At 35.5% G+C, this 24,355-nt stretch overlaps 1 protein-coding gene across 1 annotated transcript in view; it reads left to right on the plus strand.

The window, feature by feature from the left end:
• Positions 1 to 11,463: 11,463 nt before the first annotated feature.
• Positions 11,464 to 24,355, plus strand: part of LOC129226925 (techylectin-5A-like) — a 28,761-nt gene continuing 15,869 nt past the window's right edge. The window contains exons 1-4 of the mRNA XM_054861557.1: positions 11,464 to 11,592; positions 12,675 to 12,846; positions 17,485 to 17,651; positions 21,477 to 21,582. Of these exons, the coding sequence (XP_054717532.1) occupies positions 11,560 to 11,592; positions 12,675 to 12,846; positions 17,485 to 17,651; positions 21,477 to 21,582 (478 nt within the window). The 5' untranslated portion in view covers positions 11,464 to 11,559. The remainder of the gene's footprint in view (positions 11,593 to 12,674; positions 12,847 to 17,484; positions 17,652 to 21,476; positions 21,583 to 24,355) is intronic.

Raw genomic sequence — 24,355 nt, forward strand, 5'->3', positions numbered from 1 at the left:
CAAATTATTATGCCGCTGCGCGAGTTTCATTGTTGATGACGGCAGGAGCGTTACTCAATCATCGGCTATTATTTATATGAGGATGGTTGGTAAAACCACCAAGATTATGTTTCAAGTGTTGGAATCTGAACTTTTTCTTTACGCATAGCAGTTAAAAGAAGAAGACTGGACAGTCTGACAAGACTGCATCCATTTACGCAACAAATTCTGAAAAATTTGTTCTGCTTTACCTATGTTCGAGTTTTGCCATGGTCAGTCAAAAGCCTTGATTTAAACCTTCTAAAAGGATTAAGGCTGGACAGTGAAGTTCAATGGATATATGGTGAAGGAAAGTAGTGAAAGTCTGTCCATGAGCTTAATCATCCAGCGGCAACGGCCTCCATACCACCGTTAAACAGGGTGCACTTTGATACATACACTATTTTATACATATCAATTTTTGACATATGTTGCTGCTGAACCTCGTTAGTCTAGTATGCTTGTCCATTTGCTTTATGATTTGAGGTACAGTAGTGGTAAAAAAAATTGCATCATCCACGCCATAAAGGATAGGAATATCATCCTGACTGCATTCAACACACAGTCCAGCATCGCGTATCCCAGATGATTTGGGGATGTATTTCTGATCAAGGAATTGGTGGGCCTCACTTTGTGCAAGGAACAGTAAACACTCAGGTGTGTACTGGCATTTTGGAGGAGAAATTGCTTCCTACTATCCGGGATCACTCTACTTCAGTTCCAAACGTCATTTTCCAGGATGATCCTGCTCCGTGCCACAGGGCAAAACTGGTAAGTAACAACTCAAAAACCTTTAAGCTGCCATTAGACTTAAATTGACATGGGGTTAAGTAATTTTTTTTTCTCTAAACTCACACCCAGGTTCAGAAATGGAAAAATGAGCATAGGGTCAGCAGTTTGCCTTGGCCCGGAAACAGCCCCGATCTATGTAAACAATGATCGGATCCCGGCTGTGAAATGTTTATTTCATAAGTTTTTCAGAATTTCACATATATTCATCATTAATCGGTCTACCAAAACTTCTCATGTAACCCCATGAAAATGTGAGGGTGATGCATTTTTTTTTACCAGCTCTGTAACTTTTATGCTCAGTTGAGTTCAGTGTTTAAAATTGAAACAGTGTATATCTGGGAGATGTGCTTGACTATTTGAGTTGTTTGTATTGTTATAGGATTTTAAAAATGTTTTTATATAATGGTAGAGCACCGTTTCACTGTATTCCTAGGGTCCGTTCTTAGAAAAAAAAACATATAATTTTAAAGCCTGAAACACTAGAGTAAATTGAAAATCGAATGCAGCAAAAACTCACTGAAACAGTTCCACTTCTATCAGATACAAACTCATATCTCTCAGATATAAACAGCAGATGTGCAGACAGCTACCGACACTAGAAAAATTTCAATGATGACTAAAGGTAGGTCAAGGGGGGGAGGGTGGAATAGGTAAAGCCAGACGTTTGTAGCGATATCTGGCATAAAGCTATGAAATGAGAGTGCCTGTATTTCTCAGATACGCGCCCAGTGGAAGGTTAACTTTTTGACAATTTCTATCAATCTGATATTCAATCATTATATGGTTTGATGTCAAACAGAATTTAAACGTATCAAAGTAAATAGAAAGAAGACTTATAACTAAATTATTAAGTTTCCAGTCCTAACTGCCCCAGCGCCTTTCCGCTTTTTCTAAACATTGAAATACGTAAAGTAAAAGATAATTTTTTACAAAAAAATATTAAGTATTTTTAAAACTCTCTATTTAACAGTGTTTTTGTTCCTTTAATCAGTACATTCTGTTTATAAAATAATTTACGTGTAAAAAATAAAAGCTTCCGTTTTTGGTTAAAAATTCCAAGTGGCCTTCTACTTTTTTTAGTGTAGAAGGAATTGGTGGGTCTCACTTTGTGCAAGGAACAGTAAACGCTCAGGTGTATATTGGCATTTTGGAGTAGAAATTGCTTCTTACTATCCGGGATCACTTTACTTCAGTTCCAAACGTCATTTTCCAGGCTGATTCTGCTACGAAGATGAATAGGTTAAATCTAGGAGAACCTATCCGGGATTGATGCCCCCCGCCCTCCTTCTATTTCTTTTTATACACCTTGTGTGGCTTCTTATCCTGAACCAGGACCTATTTTGCGTGGGAGCTCAGCTCCTGCACTCATTTTTTTGTAATGAAGTTTTACAAATTATCTGGTAAGCAATGGAGCTTATGAATATAGGGCTCAGGTTCAGGAGCCCACCTGTACATCAGTTCTAAAACTAATGAACATTCATCTTCTTCCTGCATACTTCTTCCTGTTCTTTACGTATAGAAATGTTCACGCATGGATGTAACTTGTGTTACATTTCCTTGTTACTTGCGCCCACATGGGGGGGGGCTCAAGCCTCCCCCCTTAGACTTTAGAACTTCTTTGCTTTTAGTACTTTTTTCTTCGCAAAAATATAAAAACACTTCTTGTCCAGCAGTTAATGAATAAGTTATTTAAAAATGTCTAATTTTTAATAACTCTAATCTGCACTAAAATCAGTTTCCATGGGGAAAATATCCTGCTAAATCATGGAGAAAATGCCGGAGCCCCCCCCCCCCCTTACAATTTTGCATATGGGCGCCCTTACTTACACCCAACTGGTATCTTCTAACTACCGGTGGAAGTTTTAAAGGGTGGTCGAAGGTGGGCGTCGTATCCTCCTTTTATTTTCAACATTATGTTAGTTATGGGTGTATGTTTCTTACACACAGTTACCTTGAGGTCTTTAGAGTCATAAACATCGGTAGAACATCCCCCATATCGTAACACAGCTGAATTCTGCGCCATGTTCTCGTAAATGTTTTCAGGAAAAACATCTCCGAATCCCCGACACTCAGTGAAACATCTGTAAGAACAATGGTCCAGAATTCACCAGTGTTCTTAGCCACCGAGAGACGTGCGCCCCCTCCCCCCTGTCGGTTTGGTCACCGGGCTGACAGTGTCTTTGGTAACTGTGTGCAACCGGAGTAGTATTCATTCGACTAGTTTTGTGGAAGGACTTCCATAAAACTTGTCAAATTAATACTACTCCGATTCCGAGTCAGGCTCTCAAAAGACGGACCCCTTAGACTGACATGGCCTTTCGTCGGCTCTGCCATACGACATGGAAGGTATTCTACCGATGTTTATGACCTGTTTGTATCTGTAAGAAACATACACCCATAACTAACAAAATGTTGCAAATTAAAGGCGGGTAGACCCACTTTCGGACCATCCTGTATTATGCATTCAATAGCTTTATTTCACAGTTAGAACACAGTAGCGGCGGACTGGCTGACTTAGGCCCAGTCGGCAAAAATATATTTTGGCCCACCTCTGTAAATTAAAAAAGTTAAATTAAAGAGTGCCAGATCTCGATTCTTCCAAGGCGAGCTAAGACATGAAACTACCATTAGTTTCTATTTTCCTTTAAGTTTCTAAATCAAATTCTAAGGTTCTAAAAAAAATGTGAAACCTAAAAAAAAACTAACTGACATAAAAAATAAAATAGCTTTTTTATGTGCCTTGAAAGAAGGATACCAATCGTTACAAGTCTTAAAGGCACATCTTTAGGCTTCTATTTTGAGAGCATAGGCAGAGGGCACGAAAAAAAGGGGGAATTAGGTAAATTTCCCCGGAAAATTTTCGAAATTGAGTGATCTATATAAACTTAAGGAGAAAAGAACGGGAGAAGGGATTCAAGTTCTCATCCAAGCGATATTTTCAAAATTGAAGAGAAAAACAACGATTTTACAATTTTTCGGTAACGCTAGACAAGAGTAAAAGGAAGATGTTTCTCTATTTTATTTTCTTTTTTCTTCAAAAGTGAAGTCCATCTTTGTTTACAATAGAATGCCAGGGGCTCTTGGCGGACTTTCTCCGAAATGTAAAGTTTTTGAAATACAATTTTTCATGCTCCCCTTAGTAAAATCAATGGAACAGAGTAGCATCGGGGGCTCTCTACGAAAACTCTTCGACGTTTAACTATTAAAAAACGCAAAGGAGCCATTCCACGGAAAACGGTCATTTTGTCCCTCATGTGACGCCTCATATATGTCATTAAAAATAATACTTTAAAATATTCTTGAACAATTTTTTTCTGCTTAACAAATTACAAACTTATGTGTGATATCTGAAGCAAAAAATTTTGTCATTGCCTTTTAAAATTATTACTTTTAAATGAAATATATGAGCCGTATGACCCAAAACTATCTTTGGTTACGTTAGAGAGAGAAGAAGGCTCAATGATCTCATTAGGAAGCATTTCAAAACTGAAGTCTACTCGACCCAATTTTAAACTACATTTAATTATTCTAAAGAATCTGGCGACCCTCCTTCGGAATTTTTCGACATTGAAATTTTAAGAACATAATCGCATAATATGTTTGGAAACAGTTAAAGGAAAGGAGAGTTTTCCCTAGTGTTTCCCCCAAGATTTTTTAGGAGGTGCCCTTACGCTTTTAAGCCAACCTTTGACATTCAACCAGAAGCGTAGCATAACCAAACATTTAGGGGGCAGGGCTTTGGCCAAGAAATGTGTTGCTTCCCCCCCCCCCCCCTGGTTTTTAAGAAATCGAGCCGCCAATTTCGTGTTAAAAGAAATAAAATAAAAAACAGAAAGGAAACATTCGCGATCTTAAGAAAATGGAATAGAAATAATAAACAACAAACAGAATAAAAGTTTCAAAAAGGGTTTTTTTTCGGCGAAATTTTGAAAGCAAATGAAATCTTTAAATATTATTTAGGAACATCCAAGGTTCTGCCTTATGATTTACCTAACTAAGGGCCGCTGAAACGAATGTTTCGAACATTTTTTTTAACCAAGTTTCAGTCAAATAAAAAATGAATTGGTGAATAAACACAGGCAGCATAGATGGTGCTGATATAATTACATTTCTATCTTTTTTTTTTTCTTTTGCCTTTTTTTAAAATCAAAATATTGTGGAAATCGCAGTTCAGTGGAGAAAAATGTATGTGCTGCCAAAATACGTTTTAAATAGAGAAGAGGTTGAAACAGAGTAAGCGAGACTTTAATAAAAAAAATTTTGAAAAAAAAAAAACCGACTTTAAAATTGCTCTAAAAAGGGAAAAATAATTTTATTCTTTAAACACCATCGATAATACATGCTTCGTTCATTTTTTTTTTTTCAGAAAATCATCCAAAAGTTAGGAATTTAACATTTATACTAGCTGCGTCGCCCGGCTTTGCACGGTCCACCTCGAAAATAAAAGTTATGTCAAGTGACGCGAGTTCAACACTCAGGCTTGAACCAAAAAAAAAAAAAAAAAGTCAGTGAAATTTTGCGGCAGATTGCGGACCCCCCCCCCCCTCTACAAAAAAGTAAACATTTTAAATCCCCTGATTACACGAAAAGCCTCAAAACAAAAACAAGAATTTTACCTGAGCATATTCGAGAAAAAAAATGGCAACAGATCTTTCATCTCAATGATTTTCTTCACGCTCACATACATTTTAATAAAAGCATTGTTGCGGAAAGTTGAGATGAAGCACTGAATAATAATTTAAATGGAGGAAAGCCTTCGAAAAATATGGATTTTATTTTGAAATCTAAGAGTCATAATTAATAATTTTTAATTGATATCTCCGCTAATTATTATCGGAGGATTATGTTAAATAGCCAAACATGAAGACGGGAAGATGACGAATCCATCGATACCTGGTTCGATGGTCAGTTCACTGTCGTTCGGGAGAAGAAGCTTGGACATAGATAGATTGATACTCAGATTTTATATGTATAAGACTAGCTGCGTGCCCGGCGTTGCACGGGCTACCTAAAAAATGTAAGAGCAGTCCAGTTGATGCTTTTGTAGTACACTGACACTAGTTTCTAACGCGTTAAGGAATAAATAAATGCGCGTAAAGCAAGGTTTGCAAAACACCAGTAAAACATATTTTTGCCAAAACACCTCATCAACGTTAATAATCGTTATCAATGATACAAGTTATGAGTACATTTTCAGTCAGCACAAAAGGGGAAAATATATGCATTATCAACTATAATCTTTACTCACGTTAAACTGAATTACATCTGATAGACTATATCGGAAATATTTATGCACAATAACAATCCGCTTTTTACATAAAATAGTCTACTACCCGGCGTTGCCCGAGTGTTTATTAATACAACATACCACTCAGATAAATATTTGGATGGATTCTATCCACATGGTCGTACAAGAATTACATCAATCCGTTTTCCAGGTACAAACCCTCAAAGAACTCAAATAACTTGTAAATCACTCATTTACTTTACGACGTGCACGGTCCTCCTCGAAAATGAAAGTTATGTCATGTGACGCGAGTTCAACACTCAGGCTTGAACCAAAAAAAAAAAAAAAAAGTCAGTGTAGTTTTGCGGCAGATTGCGGAAAACCCCCCAAAAAAGTAAACAATTTAAATCCCCTGATTACAGGAAAAGCCTCAAAACAAAAACAAGAATTTTACCTGTTCATATTCGAGAAAAAGAAATGGCAACAGATCTTTCATCTCAATGATTTTCTTCACGCTGTAAATTTTAATAAAAGCGTTCATCCGGAAAGTTGAGTTGAAGCACTGAATAATAATTTGAATGGAGGAAAGCCTTCGAAAAATATGGATTTTATTTTGAAATCTAAGAGTCATAATTAATAATTTTTAATTGATATCTCCGCTAATTATTATCGGAGGATTATGTTAAATAGCCAAACATGAAGACGGGAAGATGACGAATCCATCGATACCTGGTTCGATGGTCAGTTCACTGTCGTTCGGGAGAAGAAGCTTGGACATAGATAGATAGATAGATAGATAGATACTCAGATTTTATATGTATAAGATCGTTACTCAAATACGTTGACATCAATGCATAATGTTTGTGGTAGTGAAGAAACCGGGCTGGTTAAATTTATAGTTGTAGTTCAGCTATATGGTTGTGAATGATTTTATCTATCGTTTTTGCTCCGACTTCAAAAATTATCTTTTAAAGTATTATCGATGGTGTTTAAAGAATAAAATTATTTTTCACTTTTTAGAGCAAATTTGAAGTCGGTTCTTTTTCTTTTCTATTTTTTGAGCAATCACGATTGCTTATTGTTCTCATTTGACCGTTTTTGGTGTCCGTGCCTTTTTCAACTTGGACCAGAAGCCTTTGCAGCACAACCGCCCACCGTCGTCTGCTGGCGGCGCAGCGCGGCGCGGCTGCTCCGGTTTTGAGCCATCCGCTTCTCCCGTTCGGAGGCGTCCATGTCCTACACACACGCACGTTCACACACATATACACTCACGACTTCACACACATACACTCACACACACCTACGTGCATACACACAGGTCTACGCACCCGCACAACTATGCACAAGTAACCGCCCAGGAGGAGAGGCAGACTTGGGGGGGGGGGGGACAGGAGCCGTTTCTAGAAACAATAACTCCAATGAGTAGGGTCCTGTCTCAGTTCGTGATTGCGAAAAACATAATTTGAATTAAAAATTTCAGAATTCAAATTAATTTTCTTTTTTTTCTCATTTTTTAAAGTGTAAATGTATTTCAGAAATAGGTGCATAGGTGAGACGCTGTAAGTGAACCAAAAAAAAAAAAAAAAAAACCATACAGGGAAGTACAGGGTGCGGTAGATAAGTAATGAGACTGGCCGCTGCGAGGCGCCCCGGTCGCTCGTAGTGAGGTCTCCACTGGCTGACACGATGGTGGGGGGTAATGAGCTAATAATAGAACCGGTCCGCAGTCAGGGACTGATTTACGGCGGGGCATTCGGGGCACCAAAGGAAAGGGCGCACCAAATTTCTGTCATCATTTTTTTTAAAGCAAAAAGACAGAAAAAAACTCCAAAACGGTTTTATGATGGACAATGTGAAGAAGTCATATTAGACTCTAAGCAAAGTTTCAAGGTTTCCTGTTTTTATGTAATCTGTGATAATTTGATTACAAAACTAAAATTCAGGATGTCAGCCTATGATGGCATATTAAAGAAATTTTCTTTCTTGTTTGAATGCGACAAGCAAAATATTCGAGAAAATGCAAAAGATCTTTAAAAATCTTACTCCTGTGATTTGGAGGAATCTTTTCCTGATGAATTTATTCATATTAGTTCAATCATCGGAAAAGAAAGTTTAATCACCGAAAAGTTAAAAAAAAATCCATAAACTTGATAAATGGATACACTGTAGAAAAATTCCGAAACCTAACTGGTTATTTCCGTGGAACGTCTCGGGATTTCATACGTTTTCACCTATTTCCCCATAAAAACAAGTATCTTCAAAAAAAAGTTTCCCGAATCGCTACAAGTTGCACGCGTGCAGACTTTTCACTGTTGTGGAAAATATTTTTAGCAACCAGTTTAAAGATTGAATGAACGTGTTTATTAAGTGTATCGGCCTAAGATTGTTTACGGCCTGTCCAGATTGACTAAGCTCTCAATGAAAGCGAAAATGTCAATGGATAGCTACAGCTTTATAAGGTTGGAATTGCAGGCAAGAGATATGCTTGGTTTCTTCTTGCATAGCCGTGGTCGCTCTGATTTTTATGGAGTCTTCTTGGTAAATCAGGAAGGTTCTAATCAATAACATTAATACTACTTAATTTTCCTAGAAGGTTCTAGAGTCATGAATAGCTTTAACAGGGGAGATTTCGCACTTCTGCAGGAAGTTTCAAGGTTAATTTCAGAAAGGTTACTGACTTTTAGCAGAAAACGTTCCTGGTTTTTCCAAGATATGTTACTGGAAGAAATTGGGCACATCAGCTGCCTATTATTTTCCAGGAACGTCTCTGAATCGTTTTTACAGTGTACTTTTGCCAGCGTAGATACAGCTCTGAAATTGTTTTTGACTTTGCCAATCTCCAATTGTTGTGGAAAACGAACGTTTTCGCTATCGAAGAGAACTAAGTGTCCTTTGCGTACTCTCATTTCTGACAGTAAATTATCGTCATTAGCTCTATTATCAATAGAAGGAAGTTTGACCGCAAAACTTGGTTATAAGGACATTATAGAAGAATTTTCTACAAGAAAACAAAGGAACGCAGAAAGCCTTATAACCAAGCCTTATACCTTAACCATCATAGTTTCTCCATCTGCGACTGTAAAAAATTTTCTTACATGAAAATCAGGAATTTATTGTATTTTAGAGTCCTCTTTCTATCAAAATAATATCCAAAAATTACCTTCATATTTTTTTTTTTTTTGGGGGGGGGGGGGCACCATATTTGTCAATGCCCCCGGGGCACCAAAGTGTGTAAATCGGTCCCTGATTTGCTAATTAATAATCAGAAACAATCTTCTAAATGTGTTCTGGGTTTCACTGAAAGATTTTTTAAACTAAAAATTAACAGGGTTAAATGCACATTTTATAGATTTGTTTCATTTTATATTTCCTGATATCAGAATGTTTCTTAAAGTTATGGTGTTCCAGTGAGATTTTTAAAGAAGCAAATTGTAAACGAAATACTGCTCTTGATCACTTAATGACATTTTGACCAGTTGCAAGATCTTTCAATTTATTTTCCTAGCTTCAGAAAAGTTTTATTCATTACTAGTGGCATCCGCACGGCTTTGTGGAAAATTAGAAGGTCATTTGGTTCGCCTATATATTTATAAATAATGTATGACGAATTTCTCGCCAATTGTCTTGCCCATGTTACGGTTCCACGTTATGATAACTTGGTCATTTACTCGTCCATCTTATGAAAATTTTGCTCGGGAAAATGTTCTTAAAATTGGAATAGAAAAAGAACAAAATCGAATTTTCGAAAAATCGCTTCAAGGTGCACACCCCCATGCTACAGACTAGTTCTGTGCCGAATTTCATGAAAATGGGCCGAACGGTCTAGGCGCTATGCGCGTCACAGAGATCCGGACAGAGAGAGACCCTGACTGAGAGAGATCCAAACAGAGAGACTTCCAGCTTTATTATTAGTAAAGATTCAATAAATATATGAATTAAAATCACATTTTCAGACAAAATTTGTACCAAATAAGCTTTACATTATGTTACTGCACATTACCAATAAAGCTAGCACCTATTTCACCAAGTATGATACTCTTTTTTGTTACACCAAAGTTTATTAAGTTTTTAAATTTTAGTCAGTATTTGGTCAGTAGTAGTCAGTATTGGTCAGTATTTTATAAATTTTGGTCAGTAAAGTCAGTATTTTTGTCCCTCCAAACAGTTTCCCCTCCCCCCCCCCGCGTACAACCATTCAGCGTGTCTTTGAGCCAGTCCGGATAACTTTTGTGCCACTTCAGATTTTTTTTTATAGTAATAGTATATTTCAAAATCTAAAGAGCAGAAATCTTATTTTATACTTTCGCTAGAAGAATGCACCGCTGCTACTTCTAGTTTTTTTCCAAAGCCGAATAAACTAAAAAATATGAGGTGGGGCAAAGTTAGCTGTTCTGCTTTTCGGGAAAAATAAATTCCTTTTGAATAGAAAACTTGTTACAACTCAAGATTAAATTATTTCTCACCGGCGTTTCGGTACTGGAAAATGTACGAATTCACCCCTGCTCACATTTTTTTCCCCACAAGCCACAACCTAAATGCTAACGAAAACTAATTTGTTTATAAGCAAGCCCGTGGTTTCGAATTTTTCACGGGAGGGGCAAAAGGTTTTAACTCAATGCAAATTATGCACAAAAACCACATAAACACGCAGACTTATTTTTGGTTACGGTGATTTCTCTAAGCTCAGGTGAGGGGGGGGAATTGCTCTCCCCAACCCCCTAAAATGACGGGTTTGAATTTTGTTTTTATCAGTTGTGTCCCTGAGTTCCCGCAACAATAACTTCCTTGTCTTTGAAATCATTGGTAAATAGTTTCCAGTGCGCCCCAGCGTTAGGTGACCCCTAGACCAAGCCTCATATGCCCTACTGCAAATTCAGGTCCTGCATATTCATGCAAGCTACCCTTGTATTTTCGTATGCACAGTTTTTGATTTGTAGAACAATCCATAGGAATTCAGTTTGGAAACACGTATCTTTTAAACTTCAAGAATTTCTTTCCAAGTCAAATGACTAAAAAGTAATGGAAAAATCCGATGTCAAAAACAATCATCCGAAAATAGTTTGTATTGTCTTTGGAAATTGAAAATGAAAATTATTGTGATTGGAATATTTATACTGTAATTGTTCATAAATAATATTTAATTATTTTTGTTTTAACAGTTATTTTAGTGCATCCCTTTTCCCCCATCCATATACTGTGTCCTGATTGATCTGCTTTTTTTTTCTTCCTTGTTCAACCAATTTCAAGTTTTAACACAGTTTTCTTTCTATTCGGCGAAACGCGACGGTCATTTCTGTTGGAGTCTTATCTGATTCTCATTTACAAGGAACTAAGTATCACAGAGAAGAATAATGAGAAAAAATGTTGACTGCTCAATCCCAGCGCTTGCCCATAAATGGCGAGATAGTAGGAAGAGGAACTAATATATCGGAGGTTGCGTCATTACGATTTCTACCGAACTGTCAAGAGGCCGAATCGGGTTGTGGTACAAACAGAAGTTCATTCGCATCCGACTCTTCTGAATGGTTATTGGCAAAAGGATAGATGCTGCCATGGTAAGTTCATCGCAGGAGTGCCCCCCCCCCCCAAGTTCGGTGGTGAAAATCGCCCCCCCCCCCCATTTTATTCCCTCAACCCTCTTTTCCTGTACATTTTTTAGTTTTCAGCTCTATTTTTTTACTTTCTTTATTTTTAAAAAATATTTTTAATTTGTTTGTTCATTTATTTATTTATTAATAATAATAATAATTATTATTATTATTATCTTTTAATTCGAAAAGTTCTGTTCTACGCCAATGACATGCACTTATACAGCCACACACACACACACACACATACACACAAACTAAATAAATGAATGAAAAAAAATAAACAGTATAAAATAAAATAAAATAAAATAAATAATTTAAATTCAAAACGATTTTCAATAAATTAATACAAAAATTTTGATAGTGCAACTTGCGCCATAATCCCCCCCCCCCCCTTCTGTAAGCACCCCTGGTTCATCTTGCATAAAATCTATTTATTCATTAAAAATGAATATCTGCTTTTTGATATTCATCAAATTCATAGTTGGTTAGTCCAGATAATTAAACAGTTTAATGACGTAGCAGTCTTATTAATTGCCAGTTTACTATTTCCATAGAGAGTAATGGGTTTGTAAAATTAATCTTTAGCTAAAAACATTAAATGAAAAAGTATGATTAATTAAAGGTTCTCCATGAATGATGTCACAGTTTTTTTTCGGCATATTTGACTCCTTTTCCCTTTTTTGACTCAATGTGTCACACTTCATCTTACCCCCTTCCATCCTTTTGTCTCATGTCCCTCTGATTATACAAGCCTATTGTCGGATTTTTTTTTATCTCCACCTAATTGTGTCATGTCACGCTTTTTGCTACCCTCCTTCCCTCCTCCGTGTCACAAACAGTCAAGTTTCCACAAAAATCCCTCCTCCTCAAAACGTGACATCATTTGTGGGCTGCCCGTTACATGTCTTCCATATCTCGTTATTTTGAATTCATTTTTGTGAATAATAACAATGGTGTAGTTTTTTTTTATTAATGTATCCAATAACTGGTTAATGTGCATACTTATTTTACTTATTTATTCATTTACTTTGCATATCATCAAACAGCTTTTCTGGAGAACGATAGTATTTACTCTGGTATGCATTGTGGTACATCTATCATCTGGAGTGCTGGGCCAAAATGGAGAAACTGCAACTCAGTGCAACAGTGCCAAAGCAGAAGCATACATAGCAACAACAGCAGCTTTAATCGAGAGACTCAGGGATACTTTACCATCAGGTCAACATTTTGTTTTCTCTTTTAGTGTATGAATATAATGTAAACTATACACTTTGAAAATTGTCTTTCAAATTGTGATTGTGACAGGAGAAAACAAACCTGCCAGCATCGTTCGTATATTCAAGCATCCAGAGCCTAAGGAGTGTAGCAAATTAAAAATTTGAAGAGAAATAGTAAAATAGTAAAAGTGGTAGGATAAACTATTATTTGTTTCGGCACAAGAGCATGATAGTTGCCCTGGCAAGTGTGCTGCTATGTAGTATGATTTAGAAAAACTTTCCAATGAAAAGGTTTGAACTACAGTGAAACCTGTGTATAACGATAACCTGTCTATGACAAAAAATTTTTTGGCCCCAGCAAAATGTCAGCATGAATAATCAAACTGTCTATAACGATAACCTGTTTATTACGATATTTTTTTTAGGTCCCAATAGTATCGTTGTAGACAGGTTTTACTGTATACAGGCGTTTAGTTTACTCAATGCTCTTTTAGGTCCACTTAAATCCCATTGCTTTTCACTGCCTAATCTGATGATTGGATTACCAGCCTGGTTTTATTTTCTTACTAGCTGCGTTGCCTGTCGTTGCACGGTCTGCCTCGAAAATAAAAGTTGTGTCAAGTGACGTATGTTGAACATTCAGGCTTGAATAAATTTAAAAAAAAAATGTCGAAAAGAAAAAAACTTTCCCGTCAACGTACTCAAAATTTAAATTTAGATTTTTTTGGATTTTTTTTTAAATTTAAAAAATTTAGTCCTTGTTATTTATCGGAGCAAACATTCCGTTTCTTAGATTTTCTGGTGAAAACCACCTCCTAAGGCAGTTTCTCTCCCATCCACCCCTATGTGAGTTCTTGAGCATCAAAGGACCTCTTTTCCCAAGATCTATGTAATTCTTAGTACGAAAATGTCTTCAATTTGTGTGGAAAAATTAAAATGAAATAAATTTGAGTGCAAACGCACTCAAAAATGTTTGTAAAATTTGTTATACTGACATTTATTTAAAAGATGTTTTGGTTTGTTAAGCATAGTATGAAACATATTGGAATGTTTGAAGAACAGAAACTAAGAGTTAAATGCATGAGGAATTTACTCAGTTATCAATATTAAACAAGCAATAAATCTAGTTATTTGAACATTCAGTTCATTTTATGTTTTCATTTTCGAAGTGTACTCGTAGTCAGTATAGTTAGTTTCAAAAAAACTCAGTAACATAAAGATGAAACAAAAAATTATTCTCTAGACTCGCCAAAACTTGATTAGTTAGCATCCTACGATTTGAAAAAGACCGTTCTATATCACTGTTCGCTAGGTTCTGCACCACTGATCCACCCCACTATTTACGCTTTCCATCTCAGTACTTTCTACAGTGGTGGTCAAAATTATAAGGACAAAAGAAAAATCCTCAGATCTTAGCTGCATTTGGTCAGAAAGTTATGCAAATTTTATGACTAGAAACTAATGGTAAAATACAATTTTTTTAGTACTTTTGTTGGAAATACATAGAAACTTCGTATTCATACGATGAAGTTTGAATTTATAAATCCCTGTTATTGGGGGGAAATTCTAAGGACAATGAGATTTGTGTGCTCTAAAATGCAAAATTTGCTTGTTTTTTTTTTTTTTTTTCCTGCACATTGTACTACGTAAAGATATAAATGCTCAGTAAACGATTGGGGACGTCACATTCTATATTTACAGTCACGCCGTTAGGAACTAAACTTAAAGAATTTGAGAAAACGAAAGTGGTTGCTTGAAAAACTTCACGACTTACTGTACGTCAAATAGGAAACAAATCTGAATAGATAAAGATTGGTTATTTAGAGCTTTCTCAAAAATCCCAGCAAATAAGGGCCACAAAGACGAACAGGTAGGAAATCTTCTGTTTCAGTACGTGTGAAAAACACGATAATGAGACAAATTTGCTCTAAAAAACAAACATCAAGACGTATTAGACGGGAATTTAAGTTACAATGCAGTTCTCGAACTATTCCACCTGTTTTACAAAAAAAAAAAAAAAAAAGAAAAGAAAAAGTTTCATGATGTGAAATTAATGTTACGGCCAACTCTAAAGAAATTCATAATAGATCAAGGGTTGAGCGTTGCTAAAAATTGTGCTGTTATGGGCAAAAGGTGACACAATGCAATGTTTTCTGATGCGGAAAAGTTTCATTAGGATGGACTAGATAGTTTTTTACTTCCTTTTACAAAAAAGGAAGTATTGTATTCGCAAAAAAAAAAAATTCACTCAAAAATCGGCCTTAATTTCCATTTTTCTCACCCCCGAATGAATGTTGAGTTTTTTTTTCGACCAGATCACACGTGGATATGTACCTAGGAACCTACAGACACCGGAAATATTCATTTTGACGACTCCCGAGTTAATTACAACGATTTTTCTCGTGACGTCCGTAATTACGTATGTATGTGCATATGTGCGTATGTGTGTATGTATCTCGCATAACTCATAAACGGTATGTCCTAGAAAGTTGAAATTCGCGGTACGTAGACTCTTAGTGGGACCTAGTTGTGCACCTTCTCTTTTGGTTGCATTCGGATGTTCCTAAGGGGGTATTTGCCCCTTTTTGTTGGGAAATCATTGTTAATTTCGATGGAAACTCAAGTGGTGTTATAATTTGTCGGACACTTGGCGATATATCGCCAGTCTTTTGGTCGCCAAGTTTTTTCGCCAACTTAGCGACAAATTTGGCGATTTTTTTAATTTTTAATTTGGTTCCAATTTGGCCACTGTTGGTGATATATAGAGAGTAAAGAACACATTAAAATTGCCAATAATGGGGAAATGACATTAAATTCGAGTAAAAGGAAGTCATGTGATGCATACAACAGCTCGTTCTACTTCTAATGCGCGATCTCTCTATTAAGGATTAAAAAAAAAAAAAAAAAAAATCTCAACGCATACATTTCGAGGTGGCTCAGTAATGGTCTGTGGAAGTTTCACTACGGACGGAAACTATACCAATGTTTCTTGTGCACGGCAGAATGAATTCTGAGAGTGATGTTGATGTACTGAGCAGTATTTTTTTAAACCAAAAACTAATTACTATTTAAAACAATTTGTTCCAGCAGGATAATGCCTAATTGCATGTTTCTTAAGCCTCAAAATCATTGTTCAATGCTTATTCGTGAAATTGATATACTGGTTCGATAAAAGGCTTGATCTAAGTTTAATATAAACTTTGTGAGGCATTCTGGCACCCGAAGTATGAAAAAATGGAACTCAATGTCGAAACAAGCAAGAACTTATTTTATCCTTCGAAAAAGCCAGGATAAAAATTTTCAAGAACGTTCTTCAACTTCCATGTCATCAAGACTGATGAAAGTAATTGAAATAAGGGAGGAATTATTGGTTACTAGGGTTTTTCTGTGCAAAATGCTCGTTGTCCTTATAATTTTGCCCAGTTTTAACGGTAACAATTTTTCATTAATCACGGCAAAACATTTATATTTTATATTTTCAAATATTCTGCTTTCCACAACGATTTCTAGCATAAAAAGGCACTTTGTGTATAAATTTTGCTGAATTATTCTAGAAATAATTTTTTTCTGTGCAATTTTCTGCTGTCCTTATAATTCTGACCACCACTGTATATGCTGGTTCTACGTCACACTTTATGCAATGAATGAACAAGCCTGCAATGAATTAATATACGTATATGGATGCTTTAGGTGCCAAATCGATTAACTCCACTTAAAAAAAAAAAAAAAAAAAAAAATCCTCATTTCTGCTTTAATTGTGCTTAATCAATGCTTAGAATGTTTTTTTTTTTTTTTTTTTTTTTTTAAATTTACGCCCACAAACGTCCTCTCGGACATAAGGCACCTTGCAGTCCAATACAACAGAGATGCAGTAGCACAGCGGGAAAGCTCCCTGAATACGACATCCTTCAGCACGTCGAGAAGAACGGGGCAATCAAAAAGATGCTCCCCTGTCATTTGCTTAGTCCCTTCACATAGTGGGCACAGCGGGGAACTGGCCATTCCGATTTTAAAAAGATGGGCTTGTAAGTAGTCGTGACCAGTAATTGGAGCACAACGTCTTTATCGGTCTCAAGAAGTGAACTAATAATGAGTTTACATTCAAACTCAGTCTCGGTTGGGAAAAGGTTATGACGTCTGTGATTGACTGTATTGGAGCTTGGGAGTCAACAAAAATAACAATTTTTTGGCAAGACAGCTCAGTGACAGCCGTGAGGGACATATAAATATGCTTAGAATGTGAAGTTACATTAAAGTTTTGGTTCAGTAAATTTCTGATCCTGCGACGGCAGAAAATGTAACACGAGGGCCCATTCACTCCTATGGATGACACTATTTTCTTCATCACTTTTCTCTACTTTTTGTTTTACGGAGTTAATCAATTTGGCAAGTGAAGCATCCATATAATAATATAACTTTTCCCAAGATAAAACTGATGATGAGAAGTAAAATGAAACTTAAATGTAAAACTGGCGGCAGCTTTAACGAGTTTTTCATTAAAGATTTAATTAGAATGCTTATAGAATATTAAGAGACTATAAAATAATGTGAAACGATTATAAGAATTTACTGAATCGAAGCTTGTAAAAAAGAAAGTTGAAATGCATATTAAATAAGTTGTTTTTATGTTCTTAATAAGGTGGTGGTGAAAACTGTAAATGCCCACCAGAGCCAATGGACTGCGATGAAATACTTCGATGTGGATTCAATCAATCGGGGGTTTATCCGATCTGGCCACGTAACAGGATAATGCGGGGAAGTATCGATGTTTATTGCGATATGGAAACGAGCGGAGGTGGATGGACGGTAAATGTTTTTTTTCTATTTATGTATCTCTTACGTAAATTAATCTACACGTCTGTCCGTCTTCCGGACTGTCTATATGTGCATATCAAGACAGGTATTAAACATCCGTAAGAAGCCATTTCGCTCGGTCTCATTGCTCTGAAGCTTAAGCACCGCGGATACATTAATTAAATCCTACACCATTAAAATCTGCAAGCACACGTCATCCGAGACTTTTGTGAGATGTCATTCAAATTAAGCAAACTACTTGATTGTTGCGCGATTGTTGCGTTAGTTTGGCGAAATATAGCCAAATCCGACGCCAAATTCCAAGCAGCCGCAACGGTTTGACCATTTGACGAGCAGAGCGACTGGTGAGAAAAGCTACCAGTCAGAATCTTCTAATGAAAGTAAAGCTAAATTTTTACTGGACAACTGCACGATTAAATCATTTGTGATAAGTTTTTTTTTATAGATGTCAAAACTTTTAAGTATTTAATCAGTTCAAAAACTACTAAAAATAAATTTCTTAGTTATATAAACTAGAGGTGCCCGCCCTCTCCCGAGAGTAAGTGTGCACCCTTAATATTACGACCTCCTTAAATATTACGACCCCCTAACAAAAGAGCGAGAGCCTGCCTTCCAAAAGGAGAAAAAATTCCCCTCGAAACAGCCCCCTTCCATAAAAAAGGCAATGGCGCAGCCTGTACCCCCTAGGTAGTCAACTCTGTATAAACATCAAACACAAAATGAAAGTTTTTCCCTCAAAAAGAAGAAGAAAAAAAAAAAAAAACCTTCAGCAGTAGATCGACTTCTATGAGTGACTAAGTTTAGAAATGCAAATCTTTTATCCGTCTGGTCGTTGGTGTCGTTTCTAAAAGACATAAGTAATTAATTCGAGGATTGGGGTTGAAGGATTTGTTCTAATCATGATTCAAAAGAAAAATGCATTACAAAATTTGTTTGAAGAGAAAAAAGATCCTATACAGGATTTTTGTTTTAAACTCACATGTGATGTGTTATGTAATATATTTTACAATTTCTGTTACAATAACATCAATCTATTGATTAGCCAACGTTTTGTTTCTAAAAATGAAATTTGTAACGATTGCTGTCGTGGCTTAACTTGCTACTGTTTCTGCCCTTCGTGACATGAACTAATTATTACTGCTAAATAATAGTAGAGTTAATTCCGATTTTTCCGTCTCCGTTTTTACAGAGTTTTTCCGTATTAAATTTAAACCCGCAACTGCCAGAACAAGTTTTTTTTTTTAACGCTAAACGTCGCAATTTTTTCTTTTCTTCTTTTGAATACGTAGTCACATTTGCTCTGAATCAGAAGTTTTCAGAATTCTAAACATTGTGATTAGGGATGTGCCGATTAATCAGCAGTATCGGTTAACTGACCCCTCTGCCAATCATTTCAAATTGGCCAGATTTTTAATCGCCGAAAAAATATTTTCCAACATAAATTTTATGTTGGAAACTTAATCATACATTCAACAAGAAACAAGATGAATACATTCGTTAAGAAAAAATAAATGTAATTTTCTGCAAATATTACTACAACATGTAGTTTGAAAGTGTTCAGAGTAAAAACAAAATACATAGGTTAGAAAGTGAGTAAAACTGAATGAAATATTAAAGGCTCATTTCCTAAGTTTATGTTATGATACCCTCACCCCAGCTTTTAATGACCTAACATTTTTTACCAGCTAACTATACATGAGATTGCATCGTATATTTTACAACTTACTCTTTAAATTATTAATTTTTGATTCAAAATTTTTTTTCTAACATCATTCATTTGATTAAAAATATATGTACATACTTTAATATTACTGTTTTTTACGAACTGTTATTTTTTCTATTTTGAATGAAGTGCTTTATTGAGAGTGGGCAGTAACTCAATACTTGAAATTTAAATGTCTCACGATTTTTCCTTCTACACTTAATGTGGTAAAATTAAAAAAAAAAGGAATTATTTTAGGTCTTTTGCGAAACACTATGAGAAAAAAAAAATAAATAAAAATAGAAATGATTAATAAAATTTGAAATTTTTTATGTCTTTACTTCGCTTACTTCATGATGTGTTCTGCTTTTAAAATAATTTTAGAAATTATAGTAAGTTTGAAAACAATTCTCTAACGGTAAGTGTAAATATTTGCAGATCCTTTGGTAATCCGGCGAAAAGTTATTATTGACACACTAATTGGAAATTTGTTTTGAAAATTGCAAAACAGAAAGAAGGAACAATGTGTTTTATAATAAAACTTGCATTGAAACGTCATTTTTTAAAAAAAATTTGGCAATAATTTGTGCCTTCAAAAAAAGATGGAAAGTTTTCACTTTTTTTTCATGGGGCCAAGTGAAAAATAAAATACTTTTCTAATGAAATATTTTTTGTTCGATTGTAAGAATCATTTTTGATCAAATGACTAAACGAATAAGAGGAATGAATAAATTAAATGATAACGAAACAATCAACTAATAAATAAATAAATAAATAAATAAATTATGAAAAATAAATGAGTGAATATAATACTGAATGAGTAAGAGAATAAGTGAATTATTAAATGAAGAAATGTAATTTAATTTATTAAAAAAGGAATACGTAAGTGATTTAGTAAACGATTGAATGAGCAAGCGAAATGAACTATTTTACTTTGCCCCATCCACTTTGTCCCGCATGCACTTGACTAAATGTGGAAAATATTTAAAACACAAATAAGCCTAATATTTGAATGTTAAGCTTATGTGTAAGCTTATGAGTGTTAAGCTTCATGTATTTTTGCCTTAGCCCTGGCTGTAGGCCGGTAACTTATTAAAAATAAGCTTAATATTACCGAAATAAATACTGCACCAAATATTAGTAAGTCTCAATTAATATTTAAAATGTTCAACCCAGAACTTTATCATCTTTACTAATAATAAAGCTGAAAGTCTCTGTCTGGATGTCAGTAGGATGTCTGGAGGATGTCTGGATGTCCGGAGGATGTTTGGATGTCTGGATCTCTCTGTGACGCGTATAGCGCCTAGACCATTCGGCCGATTTTCATGAAATTTGGCACAAAGTTAGTTTGTAGCATGGAGGTGTGCACCTCGAAGCGATTTTTCAAAAATTCGATGTGGTTCTTTTTCTATTCCAATTTTAAGAACAAAACTATCATAAGATGGACGAGTAAATTACGAAATTATCATAACGTGGAACCGTTACATGGACACAAGTCAATTGGCGAGATACAAAATTATCGTAACGTGGAGCCGTATAATGGGTACAAGCCAATTGGCGAGAAAATTCACCATACATTATTTGCAAATATACAGGCGAACCAAGAGACCTTTTAGTTTTTCTATTACGGACAAAGCCGTGCGGGTACCACTAGTTTTATAATAATCAATTTTTAGCATCAATTTTTAGAAATTGCTTGTATACTCACATACTACAATCTTTGGCGGTATTTTTTCCTGGTTAAAATAGACTGCATGTGCTCTACTACGTAGTTTAAATATTTCCAGATAGTTGGAGCTAAAAGCAGAGTAAATATTTTACCATTTCACTTTGCCCCGCTGTTTCACTTTGACCCACATTCCCATACTTTTGTACATCAAGCTTATTTCTTTTAAATTTTCTTTGGATTTAAAGCTACTGTCAACAGAGATTACTCAATTCGATTAATGACCAAATGTATATTTCAATGAACTGATGGTCAATATCCAATGTCAATAAAAATACTGATCAATGAGTTTATTTCAGAGAAGGAAAAAGTTCAAAAGAACCAACTAGTTGAAATACATATTTGGGAATTCATTACCCTGTATAATTATCTTTTATTACCATTTTAGGTATTGCAGCGACGAGGAGATTTTCGCCGACCGGCGAATTTTTTCTACAGATCCTGGCACCAATATAAAATTGGATTTGGAGACCTTCGCAAGGACTTCTGGTTAGGTAACATAATTTCTTCTAATTTTAGTGTCTAAAAATTAATTGGTTCTTTTAAATAGCAGTGAAAAAATGCAAAAATTCCCCTTCAACGACTAGAAAGGAGCAATTTTATGACTCAAAATTCAAAACTTAGACTATTTGTTTAATTCCTAAACTTCAGTCATTGTTATTAATAGGCGTAAACATTCCGTTTCTCGGATTTTCTGGTGAAAACCTTCTAGGATATGGGTTTCACTCTTCATAGGTGCGAAAAAAAAAAAAAAAACCTATGAATTCTTGAGCATCAAAAGACCTCTGCGCCATGTTTAACAAAGATTCGATGTTAACTGTGGATTCGTATAAGGTAGAAAACCTTATGGAGTTGGAGTGGAGTCGCCTCCCATAACGGAACAAAAACTACCCTATGTGAATTCCTGAGCATCAAAGGGCCTATGTGACAAAAATGGCCAAAATCCGACGTATACTGTGGGTTTGTGCGGAACAACAAACGAACACATACACATAAATAAAACTCCATTTTTTACAGGGTGTTTCTGAACTCTTGGGAAAAACTCTAAGGGGTGATAGTACATACCAGGGCAAACAATATAATGGCAAAATTAAGGGACCTAAGCGAGTTCCGAAGGAGATAGGAGCCATTAAATTTTAGGGTCCAAAATTTCAAATGATCATATAAAACGGAACAATTGGTAGATTCGTTTGCGTTTTCGTTAAAATTATTCTTGAAATCAGTATTTTCTTGAAAATCAAGTTTGAAGATGTAGTTTAAATTATGCCGATAGAGGGCGCTTTAGACTTTGGGGGTAGCGAACAACTATTTTTTACTGCTATTTATGAATCTCATTAGATTTTTTCTAATGCTTGGACTTAAATTTTCAGCTCTAAATCAGAATCATTGGGCGTGATTAAGTTGCGCAAACTGAACTGTGTTCAGAAGTTGAAATACACTCTGTCACAAAAAAAAAAAAAAAAAAAAAAACATTAACCCAGATGGTCACGAGCGATCTTCATGAAACTTAAAATGGATATGGCTATGACAAGATAAGGAAATGATTACAAATTCAGAACAAAAGATTCTTTTATTAAGAAGTTATGACACAACAAAGGTTACAAAACCGTTAGTTGTATAGCCTACTCTGACAGTTATACAAAACAAAACACGGCGTGGAATGGAGTGAAATAGGTTACCTATGACCACTGGGACTAAATCAGGATTCATCGTTGAAGATAACATGCCTCCTGTACTGTCTGTCACAACCCAGCTAATCAAGTGCAGCAAATATCCAATCGACGAAAATCCAATTCATCGCGTTAGACTCCGGTTCGAGATACCAGCGTCTTTCAGTCTACTCAGAATTGTTTTTCTTGATACCATAAGTTTCTTGGAAGGTGTTAAACGGCATGGAACTAATGTTAGCGACCTTGCTGATACGGTAGTGGCCGTTCTTATGAAGTGCGATCTTCGTGCTCATTTCTGTTTCTAGAATACCTTAACCGATCGCAATGGAGTGATTAATTTTTCCCCTATACTAATCTACTACCATATCGCTCCGACCGAGATGGCGGCAGATACGCACTTACAACCAACCAGCTTCTCTGAGACCTACTGTACGTCCCTTTAAAAAGTCCAACAATTCTTCGTATACCTCTAAAATGTCGTCCAAGTCACAATAGCGTCCATATAACTCGACAGTTTCGTTTGAAGTGCTCTTTGACACAAGGTTTCCCTTTCAAACGTACCTATCTGCGCATCTTTTATGCGCATAGTGTCCTTACCATTTCGCCACTGGCGACGAAATTTAAATCATCTCTTACCAAAATACATTCCTGCCGAGTTTGCTGGTTGCAGATTTTTTTATTTTTGATGCATACATTTTTTTGTGACAAAGTGTATTTCAACCTTTGAAGACAGTTCAGTTTTCGCTACTTAATTACTCTCAACAGTTTAGATTTTGAGCTCAAAATTTAAGTTTAAGTCCAAGCATTAGAAAACATTTAATGAGATTCAATAACGGTAAAAAATAGTTGTTCGTTACTCCAATGTCTAAAGCACCCTCCCCCCTATCAGCATTTTTAAAACTACATCTTCAAAAATTTATCTTCAAGAAAATACTGATAAAAAGAATAATTTTAGCGGAAACCGCAAGCAAATCGACCAATTGTTCCGTTCTTTATGATCATTTGAAATTTCAGGACTATAAACTTTAACGGCGTCTATCTCCTTTGGAAGACGTTTGGGACCCTTATTTTTGCTGTTATATATGCCATTTGTCCAGATGTGTACTATCCTCCCTTTAAGTTATGCCCAAGAGTTCAGAAACACCCTGTATAGATAGTAAACGAACGACGACGCTTTTTACGAAACAAAACTTCCGTTGCCAGCTCTTTATTTTTTGCACCAACCCGTGCTAGCCTTATTTTAAACCGGTTTTGAAGGGTTCTCGTCCAAGGACAAGCGCTATCAATCCTAAGGTGCACTGTAACATATATACTGGGTGTTCCGTTTTAACTTGCAAGACTTTTATTTTCGCAACCGTTGGTCCTAGATGTATATATAGTTCCAATTGCAAAAATGTTCAAAATCAGATGCAGAGTTAAGATAGAGAAAGTTTGAAGCAAAAATAAAAATTTGTCAAAAAATACAAAAGTTAACTTTTTATATGATTCCCAGGTCCTCCAACTTATATTAAGGGAAATAATCTCCATTGAAAACTATTACTGACACAAAAAACTTGACATTTGTGCGACAAAAACTCAAGGAGATTTTCCATTTTAA

This window comes from Uloborus diversus, chromosome 1, assembly GCF_026930045.1.
Source record: "Uloborus diversus isolate 005 chromosome 1, Udiv.v.3.1, whole genome shotgun sequence".
NCBI lineage: Eukaryota > Metazoa > Arthropoda > Arachnida > Araneae > Uloboridae > Uloborus > Uloborus diversus.